This window comes from Macaca mulatta, chromosome Y, assembly GCF_049350105.2.
Source record: "Macaca mulatta isolate MMU2019108-1 chromosome Y, T2T-MMU8v2.0, whole genome shotgun sequence".
Taxonomy (NCBI): domain Eukaryota; kingdom Metazoa; phylum Chordata; class Mammalia; order Primates; family Cercopithecidae; genus Macaca; species Macaca mulatta.
The window spans coordinates 8,528,252-8,541,519 of NC_133427.1; the positions used below are offsets into that span (position 1 = coordinate 8,528,252).

Below are 13,268 nucleotides of genomic sequence, written 5' to 3' on the forward strand. Positions count from 1 at the left end.
TATCAATACCGAATTTATTGAGAATTTTTATCATGAACGCTGTTGAATTTTGTCAAAGGCCTTTTCTGCATCTATTAAGATAATCATGTGGTTTTTGTCTTTGGTTCTGTTTATGTGCTAGATTACGTTTATTGATTTGTGTATGTTGAACCAGCCTTGCATCCCAGGGATGAAGCCCACTTGATCATGGTGGATAAGCTTTTTGATGTGCTGCTGGATTTAGTTTGCCAGTATTTCACTGAGGATTTTTGCATCAGTGTTCATCAGGAATATTGGTCTAAATTCTCTTTTTTGTTGTGTCTCTGCCAGGCTTTGGTATCAGGATGATGTTGGCCTCATAAAATGAGTTAGTGAGGATTCCCTCTTTTTCTATTGATTGAAATAGTTTCAGAAGGAATGGTACCAGCTCCTCCTTGTACCTCTGGTAGAATTCGGCTGTGAATCTGTCCGGTCCTATACTTTTTTTGGTTGGTAGGATATTAATTATGACCTCAATTTCAGAGCCTGCTATTGGTCTATTCAGGGATTCAACTTCCTCTTCGTTTAGTCTTGGGAGAGTGTATGTGTCCAGGAATTTATCCATCTCTTCAAAGTTTTCTAGCTTATTTGAGTAGAGGTGTTTATAGTATACTCTGATAGTAGTTTGTATTTTTATGGGGTTGGTGGTGATATCCCCTTTATCATTTTTTATTGCATTTATTTGGTTCTTCTCTCTTTTCCTCTTTATTAGTCTTGCTAGCGGTCTATCAATTTTGTTGATCTTTTCAAAAATCAGCTCCTGGATTCATTGATTTTTTGAAGGTTTTTTTGTGTCTCTATCTCCTTCAGCTCTGCTCTGATCTTAGTTATTTCTTGCCTTCTGCTAGCTTTTGAATGTGTTTGCCCTTGCTTCTCTAGTTCTTTTAATGGTGATGTTAGGGTGTCAGTTTTAGATCTTTTCTGCTTTCTCTTGTGGTCATTTAGTGCTATAAATTTCCATCTACATATGGCTTTAAATGTGTTCCAGAGATTCTGGTATGTTGTATCTTTCTCATTAGTTTCAAAGAACATCTTTATTTCTGCCTTCATTTTGTTATGTACCCAGTAGTCATTCGAGAACAGGTTGTTCAGTTTCCATGTAGTTCAGTTGAGTGGTTTTGATTGAGTTTTTTGTTTGTTTGTTTGTTTTGGTGGAGAGGAAGTAGAATTTATTGGTGAGTATTAAGAGGGGGGCAGCATATTGGAAGCCCTCATGAGTGTAGGGCCCACCATTTGTCCAGAGAACCATGACGGGGGATGCACTTGACCCCACAGCCATCTGCGATGAGCTGCTTTTCAGCCACCATGTCTTCAAATTCATCAGCATTGAACTTGGTGAAGCCCCACTTCTTTGAGATGTGGATCTTCTGGGGGCCAGGAAACTTGAACTTGGCCCTGCGCAGAGCCTCAATCACATGCTCCTTGTTCTGCAGCTTGGTGCGGATGAACATGATAACTTGGCCAATGTGAACCCTGGCCACAGTGCCCTGGGGCTCTCCAAAAGCACCTCGCATGCCTGTTTGGAGCCTGTCAGTGCCAGCACATCTTGTTGATGTGGATGACGTGGAAGGAATCATCAACATCTTGTTGATGACGTGGAAGGGGTCATCAACATCTTGTTGATGCGGATGACATAGAAGGGGTGGAGCAGCACCCGGATATAGAAGCCATCCTTGCCACAACTTTTTACCATGTACTTATTGGCACAAATTCGGGCAGCCTCCAGGGCTTCAGAGGATAGCTGCTCATATTTATCTGACACCATGTAGCCACAGAGCGGAAACTCATCCACTTTTGCCTTCTTCTGCCCCAGGTCGAAGATGCGAATCTTAGCATCAGGAACACCTGGGCAGAAGCCAGACTTTGGGTTCAGCTTGTTCTTACAATACCGGTAACAATGGGTGGGGCAGCGGCCCATGGCGACACCAGGATCTTCAGTGGTGTGCCGAAGGGAAAGAGCTTGATTGAGTTTCTTAATCCTGAGTTCTAGTCTGATTGCACTATGATCTGAGAGACAGTTTGTTATAATTTCTGTTCTTTTACATTTGCTGAGGAGTGCTTTACTGAATTCCAACTGTGTGATCAATTTTGGAATAAGTGTGATGTACTGCTGAGAGGAGTGTATATTCTGCTGATTTGGGGTGGAGAGTTCTGTAGATGTCTATTAGGTCTGCTTGGTGAAGAGTTGAGTTCAATTCCTGGATATTCTGTTAACTTTCTGTCTCGTTGATCTGTCTAATGTTGACTGGGGTGTTAAAGTCTCCCATTTTTATTGTGTCACAATCCCACTTGTGGGCAAATGTAGGCAGAAGGGAAACATCAATTAGGTGCTAGGCCAAGCAGTATGTCACAATGCCTTTTCTAGGCAGGGGACAGAAATATAAGCAGGTATATGGTCACATTAACTGGGTGCTGGACCCAGCGTTATTACACCATCCCATATGTGGCAAAAACCCACCCAAGGTATATGAGTCAAAACACCTACATAATGGGCCCAAGATATGTCAATATAACTTCAGTGTCTCTAGTATGGGTAAGAGACTCACATCGTAAGGTTGCTAGGCTCAGTAATATGCAATGTGCCATAATATCCTTTTTTTTTTTTTTTTTTGAGATGGAGTCTCGCTCTGTCACCCAGGCTGGAGTGCAGTGGCGTGATCTCGGCTAACTGCAAGCTCCATCTCCTGAGTTCATGCCATTCTCCTGCCTCAGCCTACAGGCGCCTGCCACCATGTCCGGGTGATTTTTTTGTATTTTTAGTAGAGATGGGGTTTCACCATGTTAGCCAGGATGGTCTCGATCTCCTGACCTCGTGATCCCCCCGTCTCGGCCTCCCAAAGTGCTTGGATTACAGGTGTGAGTCACCGTGCCCAGCCCATAATTTCCTCTTTATACAAAACCCAGGCAAAAGATTAACATCATCTGGGTGCTGGGCTCTGTAATAGGTCACAATTCATTTTGCAGGCATGGTTCAGAAAAAAAGAGGAGAGTCACATATCCTGAGCGCTAGGGTCAGCACTGTGCCAAAATTTTGCTATCGTAAATGCCAGGCAGAAAAAGAGTCACAACACTTAGGTCCTAGGTTCGGAGATATGTCCCAATATCCCCAGTAGGCAGGGCTCAGGCAGACGAGGAGTCATATCATCTATATGCTTTCCCTAAGGATATGTCGCAACGTAACATGTGCACTGAAACTAGGCAGAAGAGTTACATCACCTGGGTGCTGGTTCCTGAGATATGTCACAAGGCTCTCTTAGGACAGCATCCAGGCAAGAGAGTTACATCACCTAGGTGGAGGTTCTTTGCTTATGCCACAATGCTCCATGTTGGTAGGGCCCAAGGAGGGAGTCACTTAACCTGGTTGATATACCCAGAGATATGTCACAATGTCCTCTATGGAGCATAGCTCTGGCAAAAGAGTGCCGTCACCTGTGTGCCTGGCCTAGAAATATGTCACTCTCCAGGTTGGCATGGCCCAAGCAGGAAAGCCACATATCCTAGGTAGATGCCCTCCTTTGGGGTAGCTCTGGCAAAAAAAGTACACTCACCTGTGTGCCTGTCCTTGAAATACATCACTATCCTTTTTTTGTGCAGGGCCCATTCCTGAGAGGAGAGTTACATCACCTATGAGGTGGACACAGAAATATTTTTCACTAATTTTAGTGGGCACTGGGCAGGCAAAAATGTAACAGCACCTGGGTGCTAGATCCAGTGATTTGTCACAATCCTTACTGAGAGAAAGGCCCAGGCAGGAGGGTCACATTACCTCGAGATTGGCCTACGTAGATACCAGAATCCCATATATGTCTGGGAGAAGTCTGGAGAGTTAAATTACACAGGTGTTGGACAAAGAGTTATATCACAATTACACTGTCGGAAAATTCCAATGATGTGATTTACAATACCACACATATTCTGTTTTCTTTCATGTGTGACAGTTGGCTTCATCCATGTGAGATGATGACAGTCATTACTGTCAGATGGGTGTGCATACAAGACTTACAATTTCATTTGTGTGCTGAGCCCTGCTTTGACTCTGTCTGTATAACCCAAAGACTTTGTAAAATGTGGGCGAATGTTGTAATCTTTTGCGGCCTTTGTACAAGAAGATGATCCAGGACATCACATATGTCCTTCAACCTAGTAATAAAAGTCAAAATATCCTCTATTGGCTGAGTTTACATGGCCATCCACAGGAACTGTCAACAACCCAGGGCCCTTCTACATTCTGGGATCCTGCTGCCTTACCCAGCAGCAGGATAATGGAAAGGTAAAGAGCTGAAATAGACAGAGTGGAGGCCACAAGCCTCACCCTCCCTCATGACAAGGGAATGAGGGGATCCTTCCCAGCCCAGGGAGCTGCTTCCCAAATACACCTGGAAACCCAGCACAAGCTGAGGGATTCACTCTGCCACAGCTGGGCATGGGGGATTTCAATGTGTGCCGGAGACCTGGATCCTAGTCGCCCTACCAGGTGTACTTTTCCTCCAGGTCACATTATGTTCACACCCTTTTTGACCCTGATGGACTGCTCATCCTCATCACATGGTGTTGGCTAGAAATGTTACTCCTGTTGCCCCAGCCGCTGTTTCAAAGTGCAGAGATGGACCAGCAGACCCCTGAGTCTTTGTCCTCCTGTCCAAGTAATATCCATAAAAACAGTAAAATAGTGGCACATTAGACCTCATGACATTTTTAAGGCTGACCTCTTTATAAGCATTTCATCCAGATATTTATGAGTTTTTCTCATTTATTTTATTTATTTATAGCTCTATTTCAAAATCAATTTTTGCTTAGAGGTATTTCAACATATAACCAAATGTCCAGAGCTATGACATACAGGTTTCAAGCTTAAAAGTCTGTATCTGCTATTATGTTGGGCAAAGTCCATCCAGCACTTATAAAAGTAAGTAATTATTAGGCATGGCCACTATAGTGATCTAAAACAAACTTTGCAATTCTTCTCAAACCCATTTGAAAATATTCCTGATGTAACTGAACATAGTACTTGCTTCTAATGAATAGAAAACAGTGCAATCATTTTCTGGATACTAGGCCACCTCTGGCCTAGGTTAGAAAAGGTGACACAGCTCTAAGTAAGTCTCCTGCTCTCATGGGGACAAACCCTTCAGGAGCTCTGGACCAGTACATCATAAAGTCTTACGCCTTGATAACACTATGCAGATGGGACATCCCATGGAAAGACTCATAAAAACAGAAGGAGATGCCCAAGGATCTCAGCAGTTCAGACCCTGCTATTTTAGTCATTCTAGCCATGGCAGCAGGGAGAAAAGAAGACACCTGCCAATGTCCCTACCCTGAGCCATCACTGGATTTCATCCTCCTGAGTGCCACTGAACCCAATCATTTGGCTGAGAGACTGTGGAAGACTGCAGAGACTGAGAGTTAGTAAATTGTAATTATTGTTATAAGCCACTAAGTTTTAGATAATTTGGAAAAGCACTTTAGACTCCTAGAAAAACTGAGTTGTCTGCTGATTTTAGTAATTGCGGAGAGCTTTAAAGGCCAATGTCACGAATGTTAATACGCTGGAAAAGTCAAACCATCAAGGCTCTTCTAAACATAAGAGATCTTTACTGTCCCCTTGCTATGGCTGGAGAATAATCTAACATGTATCTGATGGAGATTTTTGAAAGCCTCTGTTCACATCTCTTGGCTGTGTATGGGTCAACTCTGGTCTGATTTAATTCTAGGCAACTGCACAACTCATCTTTCGTTTTAGGTCCTGGCCTACACTGATTTTTTGATGACTGATTGTGTCTGTGTATGTGTATGTATGTTTTGTGTGTTACCATACTTTATCTGAAGGGGATAAATAATAGAGCTAGAGTTGTTTTGTAAACATAAACCATTCCAGGAAGACAATATTGCTAAACAACAGAGCTTTAAAACAGATATGAGGCAGGGCACAGAGGCTCACACCTGCACTCCCAGCAACTTGACAGGCTATTCAAGTCAGGAGTTTGAGGCAAGCCTGGCCAACATGGCAAGATTCCATGTCTAACATACCAAAGCTAGTTGGGCTTGGTGGCCCATGGATGTTGTCCCGGCTACTCAGGAAGCTTATGCAGGAGAATCCACTGAAGCCCTGGGATGGAGTTTGCACGGTACTGAGATTACATCACTGTGCTCCAGCCTGGGCACCAGAGTGAGACTCCATCTCAGAAATAAAAAAATAATAATAAAATATAAAACAGGAGAGAGCACTGAAGAGAGAAATGCATGAAACTGGGTAGGCATTATGGCTTATGCCTGGAATCGCAGTATTTTGAGAGTCTGAGGTGGGTGGATCACCTGAGGACAGGAGTTTGAGACCAGCCTCAGCAAATATTGTGAAACCTGGTCTCTACTAAACACACACACACACACACAGACACACACACACAGAGAGTTAGGATTAGTGTCATATGCCTGTGGTTGCAGCTGCTCAGGACAGTGTAACTGGACAATTGCTTGAACCCAGGATGAGGAGGTTATAGTGAGCTGAGATCATGCCACTGCACTCCAGCCTAGGCAACAGAGCAGAATTCTGTCTTTAAAAAAAAAAAAATCAAAGAGAGAAAAAGATAGGGAGGGAAGGAGGAAGGAAGGGAGGGAGGGAAGGAGGGAGGGGAGGGAGGGAGTGAGGGAAGGGAGAAAGGAGGGAGAGAAGGAGGGAAGAAAGAAGGGATAAAGGACAGAATAAAAGGTATAAAACCAACAAGAAATGAATAAAGACAAAAACTTGTCATTTTGCCCATTATCCACATGAATTTTTGAACTATGTTTAAAATAATATTTAGGTCTGTAGTCATCTAACTGAAAGTTTAAAATAAGCTGGTGTATATTGTCAAAATTATTCATGTAACGGTGTTAACTAAGATTCTTGTAGTTTTCAACAACCAAATCTAATTGACATTTGCCATCAAATTGCATACTACTAGGGGCAGGGTAGTCTGTGTTATGCTGCCTAATCTACACTAAATTAAAAATGAAATCAAATCTGCAAAACACTTTACAGTTACTATTACCAGTAAAGACTGGTTTGTTTCTTGACTTGTAGAAGTTTTTATTTCCACAGTGTTGATGGCTCTGGCAGAAAGCCTTCTTGGTCCAAACTCACCCCTTATCATCACAGTATTTACTTGTTCAGGCATTAAGGGGAAACAGCGTCCAATCCCACTGCTTTCCTGCATTGGTTCCCATGCACATGCAAATGTGCTGTGTTAGTGACTATCAAATATTCATATATTTGACCAAAGAAATTTGTGTTTCCAAACTGTAAAACAAAAATATTACTATCAGTGTATTTTTATTATTTATTTACTTAGAGGCAGGGTCTTGCTCTGTCATCAGGCTGAATCATACCTCACTGTAATCTCAGACTTCTGCGCTCAGATGATCCTCCAACATCTGCCTCCCAAAGTATTGAAATTACTGACTCAAGCCATTGTGCTCAGGCTCAAGTTTAGAGATAAATGCTAAATGCTATTGTAAGCCATATAAATAAACATAATTGCAGGTTCTCCAGAACTGTGAGAAACCACTGAAAAACTGCCATGGTGGACAAGGCTGCTGGCAACAATGCAATGCAAGCAAAGGAGTGAGTCCTTCCCGCTGAGCCTTCAGATGATACCAAAGGCCAGCTTGGCATATCCAAGGCAGCTTTTTGAAAGAACATGAAACATAAGTTTGTGTGTGTGTGTGTATAATCATACATACAGAACCTGTTGAACAAAATAGGATCACCCACAAAATGGAATATGATGCAGCTCTTTGTAACTCAGGTAGAATTCATCCTGAATCTATCAGTTCCTGGGCTTTTTTTTTTTTTTTTTTTTTTTTTTGGCTAGTTCATTCCTTATTACTGATTCCATTTTGAAAATTGAAATTGGACAGGTTGGACTTGAAACTGGGTCCACTTAGATTCTGTTGTGGAACAGAGAATGGCATGCCTGTAATTTTGACTGTGATAGTTACTGTAAGGTCTTTGCATGAGATTTCTGTCTCCAACAATAGGGCCTGGGACTAACAATCAGCTCCCTCAATATTTGCTGTTGAACAGTGGATGGGCTGGAGCTGAGACTGGGACTCTTTGTTTCTCAATAAAGTCATATGCTCTAGAGATTTCAACACCCAGTGATTTCCATTAGATATATCAGAATTGATCTTCCTTCAAGAGGTACTAAGGCTTATTATATAAGCTACTTGCCCACTGGATCCGGGTAGGGCCAGAAACTTCATCCTTAACCACTAAATTGTCTCTGCTTTTTAGCCTGGGGATGGGGGGAGCACAAAGGGCAAGGATGGTCAACAGAATGACAGCTGGGATTGGATGGGGTCACATGCCCCTTCTGTGGATAATCACCAAGCTGCCTCTTTGTCACAACCTTGGAAGTTTTGCAGAGAAAACTAGGGTGGGATTTGGCAGTTGGCCAGGGATTTGAGCCTGGCAGACCCATCAACCATGGTTGGTTGCTGCAGAATGATGCTGTTGCCTAGTTTCTCTGATGGTGCACTTCTGCTGGCTGGAATGCAAAGATACCAGTAAGATTACTGTTACGGTCACAGTAAGCCCCATTCATGTACTTTATTTCTAACTGACTCCAGTTGTCTGATACCCACAACGTGTCTCATAGGGGAAGACTAGAGAGAACATCATGTGAAGAATTGCAAAATGGAAAAGAAAAGGCTGAATGTACACCTTCAACTCTCTTCTCTCTGAAGAAACTGAGTCCAGGGAAATTTTTTGTATGCAACACTGTGCTGGCTTGGGAAGGAGAAAAAGCATCAAATTAAAACTGTTATTTTATCCTATGTCTGTGGCTATGCTCATATCTACAGTCAAAGAAGGTGTCACAGATTCAATCCCAAGTTATAGAATCATTCACTAAAGTGTGCTTATCTGAGGATAGTTGTGAGTTTAAGTTTTTGTTTTGAAGAGAGGGAGGGAGTTAGCAGAATCACAAAATGCCTATTGTGTCACATCAGACCCTAGAAACAGGCAAGTTGAAAGACGTCCAGGCTAAGCACAGTGGCTCATGCATGTAACCCCAGCACTTTGGGAGGCCGAGGCAGGCATATCACAAGGTCAGGAGGTCGAGACCATCCTGGCTAACAGGGTGAAATCCCCTGTCTACTAAACATACCAAAAAAAAAAAAAAAATAGCCAGGCGCGGTGGCTCAAGCCTGTAATCCCAGCACTTTGGGAGGCCGAGGCGGGTGGATCACGAGGTCAGGAGATCAAGACCATCCTGGCTAACATGGTGAAACCCCGTCTCTACTAAAAATACAAAAAACTAGCCGGGCGTGGTGGTGGGCGCCTGTAGTCCCAGCTACTCGGAGGCTGAGGCAGGAGAATGGTGTGAACCTGGGAGGCGGAGCTTGCAGTGAGCTGAGATCGCGCCACTGCACTCCAGCCTGGGTGACACAGCGCGAGACTCCGTCTCAAAAAAAAAAAAAAATTGCCAGGCCTAGTGGTATGTGCTTGTAGTAACAGCTACTTGAAATGTTGAGGCAGGAGTATCTCTTGAACCCAGGAGGTAGAGGTCAAAGTGAGCTGAGATCACGCCATTGCACTCCAACCTGGGTGACACAGTGAGACTCAATCTCAAAAAAAAAAAAAAAAAAAAAAAAAATAGTGGTCCTAAGGGAGGAGGAGTTTAAAAGCTTGGGATTCTTCCATGGAGAAGCTGAAAGCTAGAGCAAGCCAAGGGTTGGATTTAACAAAGAACTCACAGGACCACTGAAAACCACCTCTTTGTCCTCTATGGAATGCAGGAAGTCGTGAATGCTGACCTCCACTGCTTACTGATATAGGCAAGCCAAAGATACATGTCTTAATCTGTCTGTGTTCCTATAAAAGACTATGAGACTGGGAAATTTATAAAGAAAAGAGCTTTAATTGGATCCTAGTTTTGCAGGCTGTAAAATATACGTGGTGCCAGCATCTGCCTCTGGTGAGAGCCTCACCAGGCTTCCATTCAGGGCAGAAGGTAAAAGGAAACCAGTCATGTCACATGTGGAGACAGCAAGACAGAGAAGAGGAGTAAGTATCAGGCTCTTTTCAACAACTTATTTGGATGTAATCTACATTGTGGGAACTAATACAGTGGAAAACTCATTTATAAACCATGGCAAGGGCACCAAGACATTTATGCGGGATCCAGCCCCATGACACAAACACCTCCCACTAGGTGCCATTTACAGTGTAGAGGACCGCATTTCAACCTGAAGCATGGAGGGACAAATGTCCAAACTATGTCAACAGGCAAGTTTAAAAATCATGCAGAGTTATTGTAAAACAATCCTTTTTTCTCTTTAGAATCCTGGAACTACAAAATGCTGGGATTCATTAGCTTCTACAAATTGGCAAGTTAATGTTGAAATTATTAGGCAGCAACTTGAGAAGTTCGGGCACTAGTTGGGTAGTTTGACTCTTTGGAAGGAAAATTTAGAAGCTCAGTATATTGTCAAAGTGAGTGATGATGAAGACTGATGAGAAATGCCTATGTGCCTGCTCTCAGAGGACCCTGACAGATTCAAAAGTCAAGAGAGTTACAAGCAACTTACCTGGGACGAAGCTATAAAAGTCAAGATGGCCGGGCGCGGTAGCTCAAGCCTGTAATCCTAGCACTTTGGGAGGCCGAGACGGGTGGATCACGAGGTCAGGAGATCGAGACCATCCTGGCTAACACAGTGAAACCCTGTCTCTACTAAAAAATACAAAAAGCCGGGTGAGGTGGTGGCGCCTGTAGTCCCAGCTACTCGGGAGGCTGAGGCAGGAGAACGGCGTGAACCTGGGAGGTGGAGCTTGCAGTGAGCTGAGATCCGGCCACTGCACTCCAGCCTGGGCGACAGAGCGAGACTCCGTCTCAAAAAAAAAAAAAAAAAAAAAAAAAAAAAAGTCAAGATATGGCCAGGTGTTATTCTCAGGCCTGTAATCCCAGCACTTTGGAAGGCCAAGGCAGGTGGATCAGCTGAGGTCGAGAGTTTGAGACCAGTCTGACCAACATGGTGAAAACTTGTCTCTGCTAAGAAATACAAAAGTTACCCTGACAAGGTAGCAGGTGCCTGTAATCTCAGGTACTCAGGAGACTGAGACAGGGGCATCACTTGAGCCCAGGAGGCAGAATTTACAGTGAGCTGAGATCGTGCCATTGCACTCCAGTCTGTGCAACAGAGCAAGACTCAGTCTCAAAAGAAAAAGAAGAAAAAAATATCAAGACGTCAGATGTACAATCTAAGATCTTCAAGGTACAAAGTGGGAGCTGGGCTTTCTTAACTACTTGAGATTAAGTAAACCAGGAGGAAACAGTTTGGAAGTGCTTGAATGTCTATTTAAATCTCTCTTTTATTTCGGAGGTCCTCAGAGAGTTAAAAATGCTAATCTGTGTTAGAATCCAGAGATAGGCAATCATTTCACTGAGAAGCAGCTGTAACAGTTGTGGCATTACATATGTGGTTTAATACTTCAGTCCTCTGAGAGAAGCTGTGAAATAATAGTTCCCTATTGATTCTAGGGCACTGTGTCAGATACAAACTCTAGAACAAGATCATGATTCAGTTTTTCTTACATCTTGTTAAGTGAGTATTTTCATAATCCTATCTGTAAGAGTATCTCAACTAGATTTGAGTTTATCTCATAAGGAATTGATGTGGGTGTGCTTTTTATTTGTTGCACTGGTGGGTGGAGGAACATATTAGAGCCACCTATTTTATTACCTTGTTGGAAACACTCTTTTTATTATTTTCTTACTTCTTTTAAAAAAATTGTACATAACAGTTTTAGATACTTTTGGCATACATGTGATATTTTGATACAAGCAATGTGTACTGGTAAGGAAGGGATCAAAGAGGGGATAGTGGTGGGTTAAATTATAGTTTCTTAGAAGGAATAAGATCTAGTGTTCAGTAGCACAGGATGAGTACATTAAATAATGATTTATTGTATATTTCAAAAGAATTAATAGAGCGAAGGTAGAACTTCACCCAGGTTAGAGTACATGGTGAAATATCGGCTCACTGCAGCTGCAGCCTCCTAGGCTCAAACGATTCTCCTGCTTGCGCCTCCCAATTAACTGTAACATACTACAGGCATGCACCAGTACACCCAGCTAATTTTTATATTTTTGTTAGAGATGGGATTTCATGGTGTTGGCCAGCCTGGTCTTCAACTCTTGACCTAAAGTGATCTGTAAGTTTCAACCTCCCCAAGTGTTGGAATTAAAGACCTGAGTCATCACACCTGGATAGTAAGATACACAAGACTAGGGAGTTTTATCTTTGTACTTCATGCTTACAATCCTATGTTATAGGTGAATGAAAACACAACTTCATAGAACGAATAATTCAGTTGAAAATCAAAGTTAGTAACTTCTCCCTTTAAAATTATTTGTACCTTTACCCTATAAAAAGTGATGATTTTGTCAAAAATTTCTCAAGAAAATATTCCTTCCTTGGAGATTAGTCTGTTAATTATAAGAGTTACGGACTGCAAAACTTCTGGAACTTCATGTATTTCATTTCTTTAGGTTGTATAATCAGGAACATAAATCAGTTTAGTTATTTAGGTCCAAATCTTTTTATCATTCGATGATTTCTTAAACCTTTAAGCAATCCTGTCTGAAAGTTTATGCTGCTGTTTGTTTTATACAATTCACTTTCCCAAAAGTATGAGGTTTAAAGCATTTCCATTCATATCATCAATTAAATCTGATAGGCTGAGAGTGGTGGCTCATGCCTGTAATCTTAGCACTTTGGGAGTCCGAGGAGGGTGGATCAGGATTTTAAGAACAGCTTGGCAAACATGGTGAAACATTCTCTGTACTAAAAATACAAGCCAGCTGTGGTGCACACATCTCTAATACCAGTCATTCAGAATGCTGAGGAAGAAGAATAGCTTGGACCTAGAAGGCGGAGGTTGTAGTAAGCCAAGATGGAGCCACTGCACCCCAGCTTGGGCGACAAAGCTACACTCCATCTCAAAAAAAAAAAAAAAAAAAAAAAAAAAGATAAAATCCCAACCATTCTAGATTATTCCTATTTGTAAGAACTTATTACTAAAGTGTACAACAACCATTGCCAAAATTTTAAGAAAAAATTAACGTGAGTACCTCAAGACAAAACACCTACTTTCTACTATCTAAATTAGGAACATTTAATTTCATTATGCTATGCACTTGAGAAACTTAGCTGGCTCACTTTGATTTAGGTTAAAAAAAGGTTTCATTACCATTATACCCCGTCAG

At 42.2% G+C, this 13,268-nt stretch overlaps 1 protein-coding gene across 3 annotated transcripts; it reads right to left on the minus strand.

Annotated features, from left to right (window-relative positions):
- Positions 1-1,229: 1,229 nt before the first annotated feature.
- On the minus strand, positions 1,230-1,953 carry LOC106995394 (large ribosomal subunit protein uL16-like). Of its 3 annotated transcripts, XM_077989727.1 has the most exons (3): positions 1,857-1,953; positions 1,614-1,748; positions 1,230-1,563 (listed from the first exon to the last, which is right to left on the minus strand). In XM_077989727.1, the coding sequence occupies exons 1-3, from the start codon at positions 1,934-1,936 to the stop codon at positions 1,230-1,232; spliced, it is 549 nt and encodes a 182-aa protein (XP_077845853.1). In that variant the 5' UTR covers positions 1,937-1,953. The 3 variants fall into 3 exon arrangements, with proteins under 3 accessions (XP_077845853.1, XP_014984091.2, XP_077845854.1); XM_015128605.3 differs by having other exon boundaries at positions 1,614-1,953; XM_077989728.1 differs by having other exon boundaries at positions 1,317-1,534; positions 1,614-1,953.
- Positions 1,954-13,268: the final 11,315 nt, after the last annotated feature.

Coding starts and splice junctions, on each gene's coding strand:
- LOC106995394 (XM_015128605.3), bottom strand. CDS start 1,936: ATGGGCCGCTGCCCCACCCATTGTTACCGGTATTGTAAGAACAAGCTG. Junction 1,564..1,613: donor ATGTTGATGACCCCTTCCAC/GTCATCAACAAG, acceptor CACATCAACAAG/ATGTGCTGGCACTGACAGGC.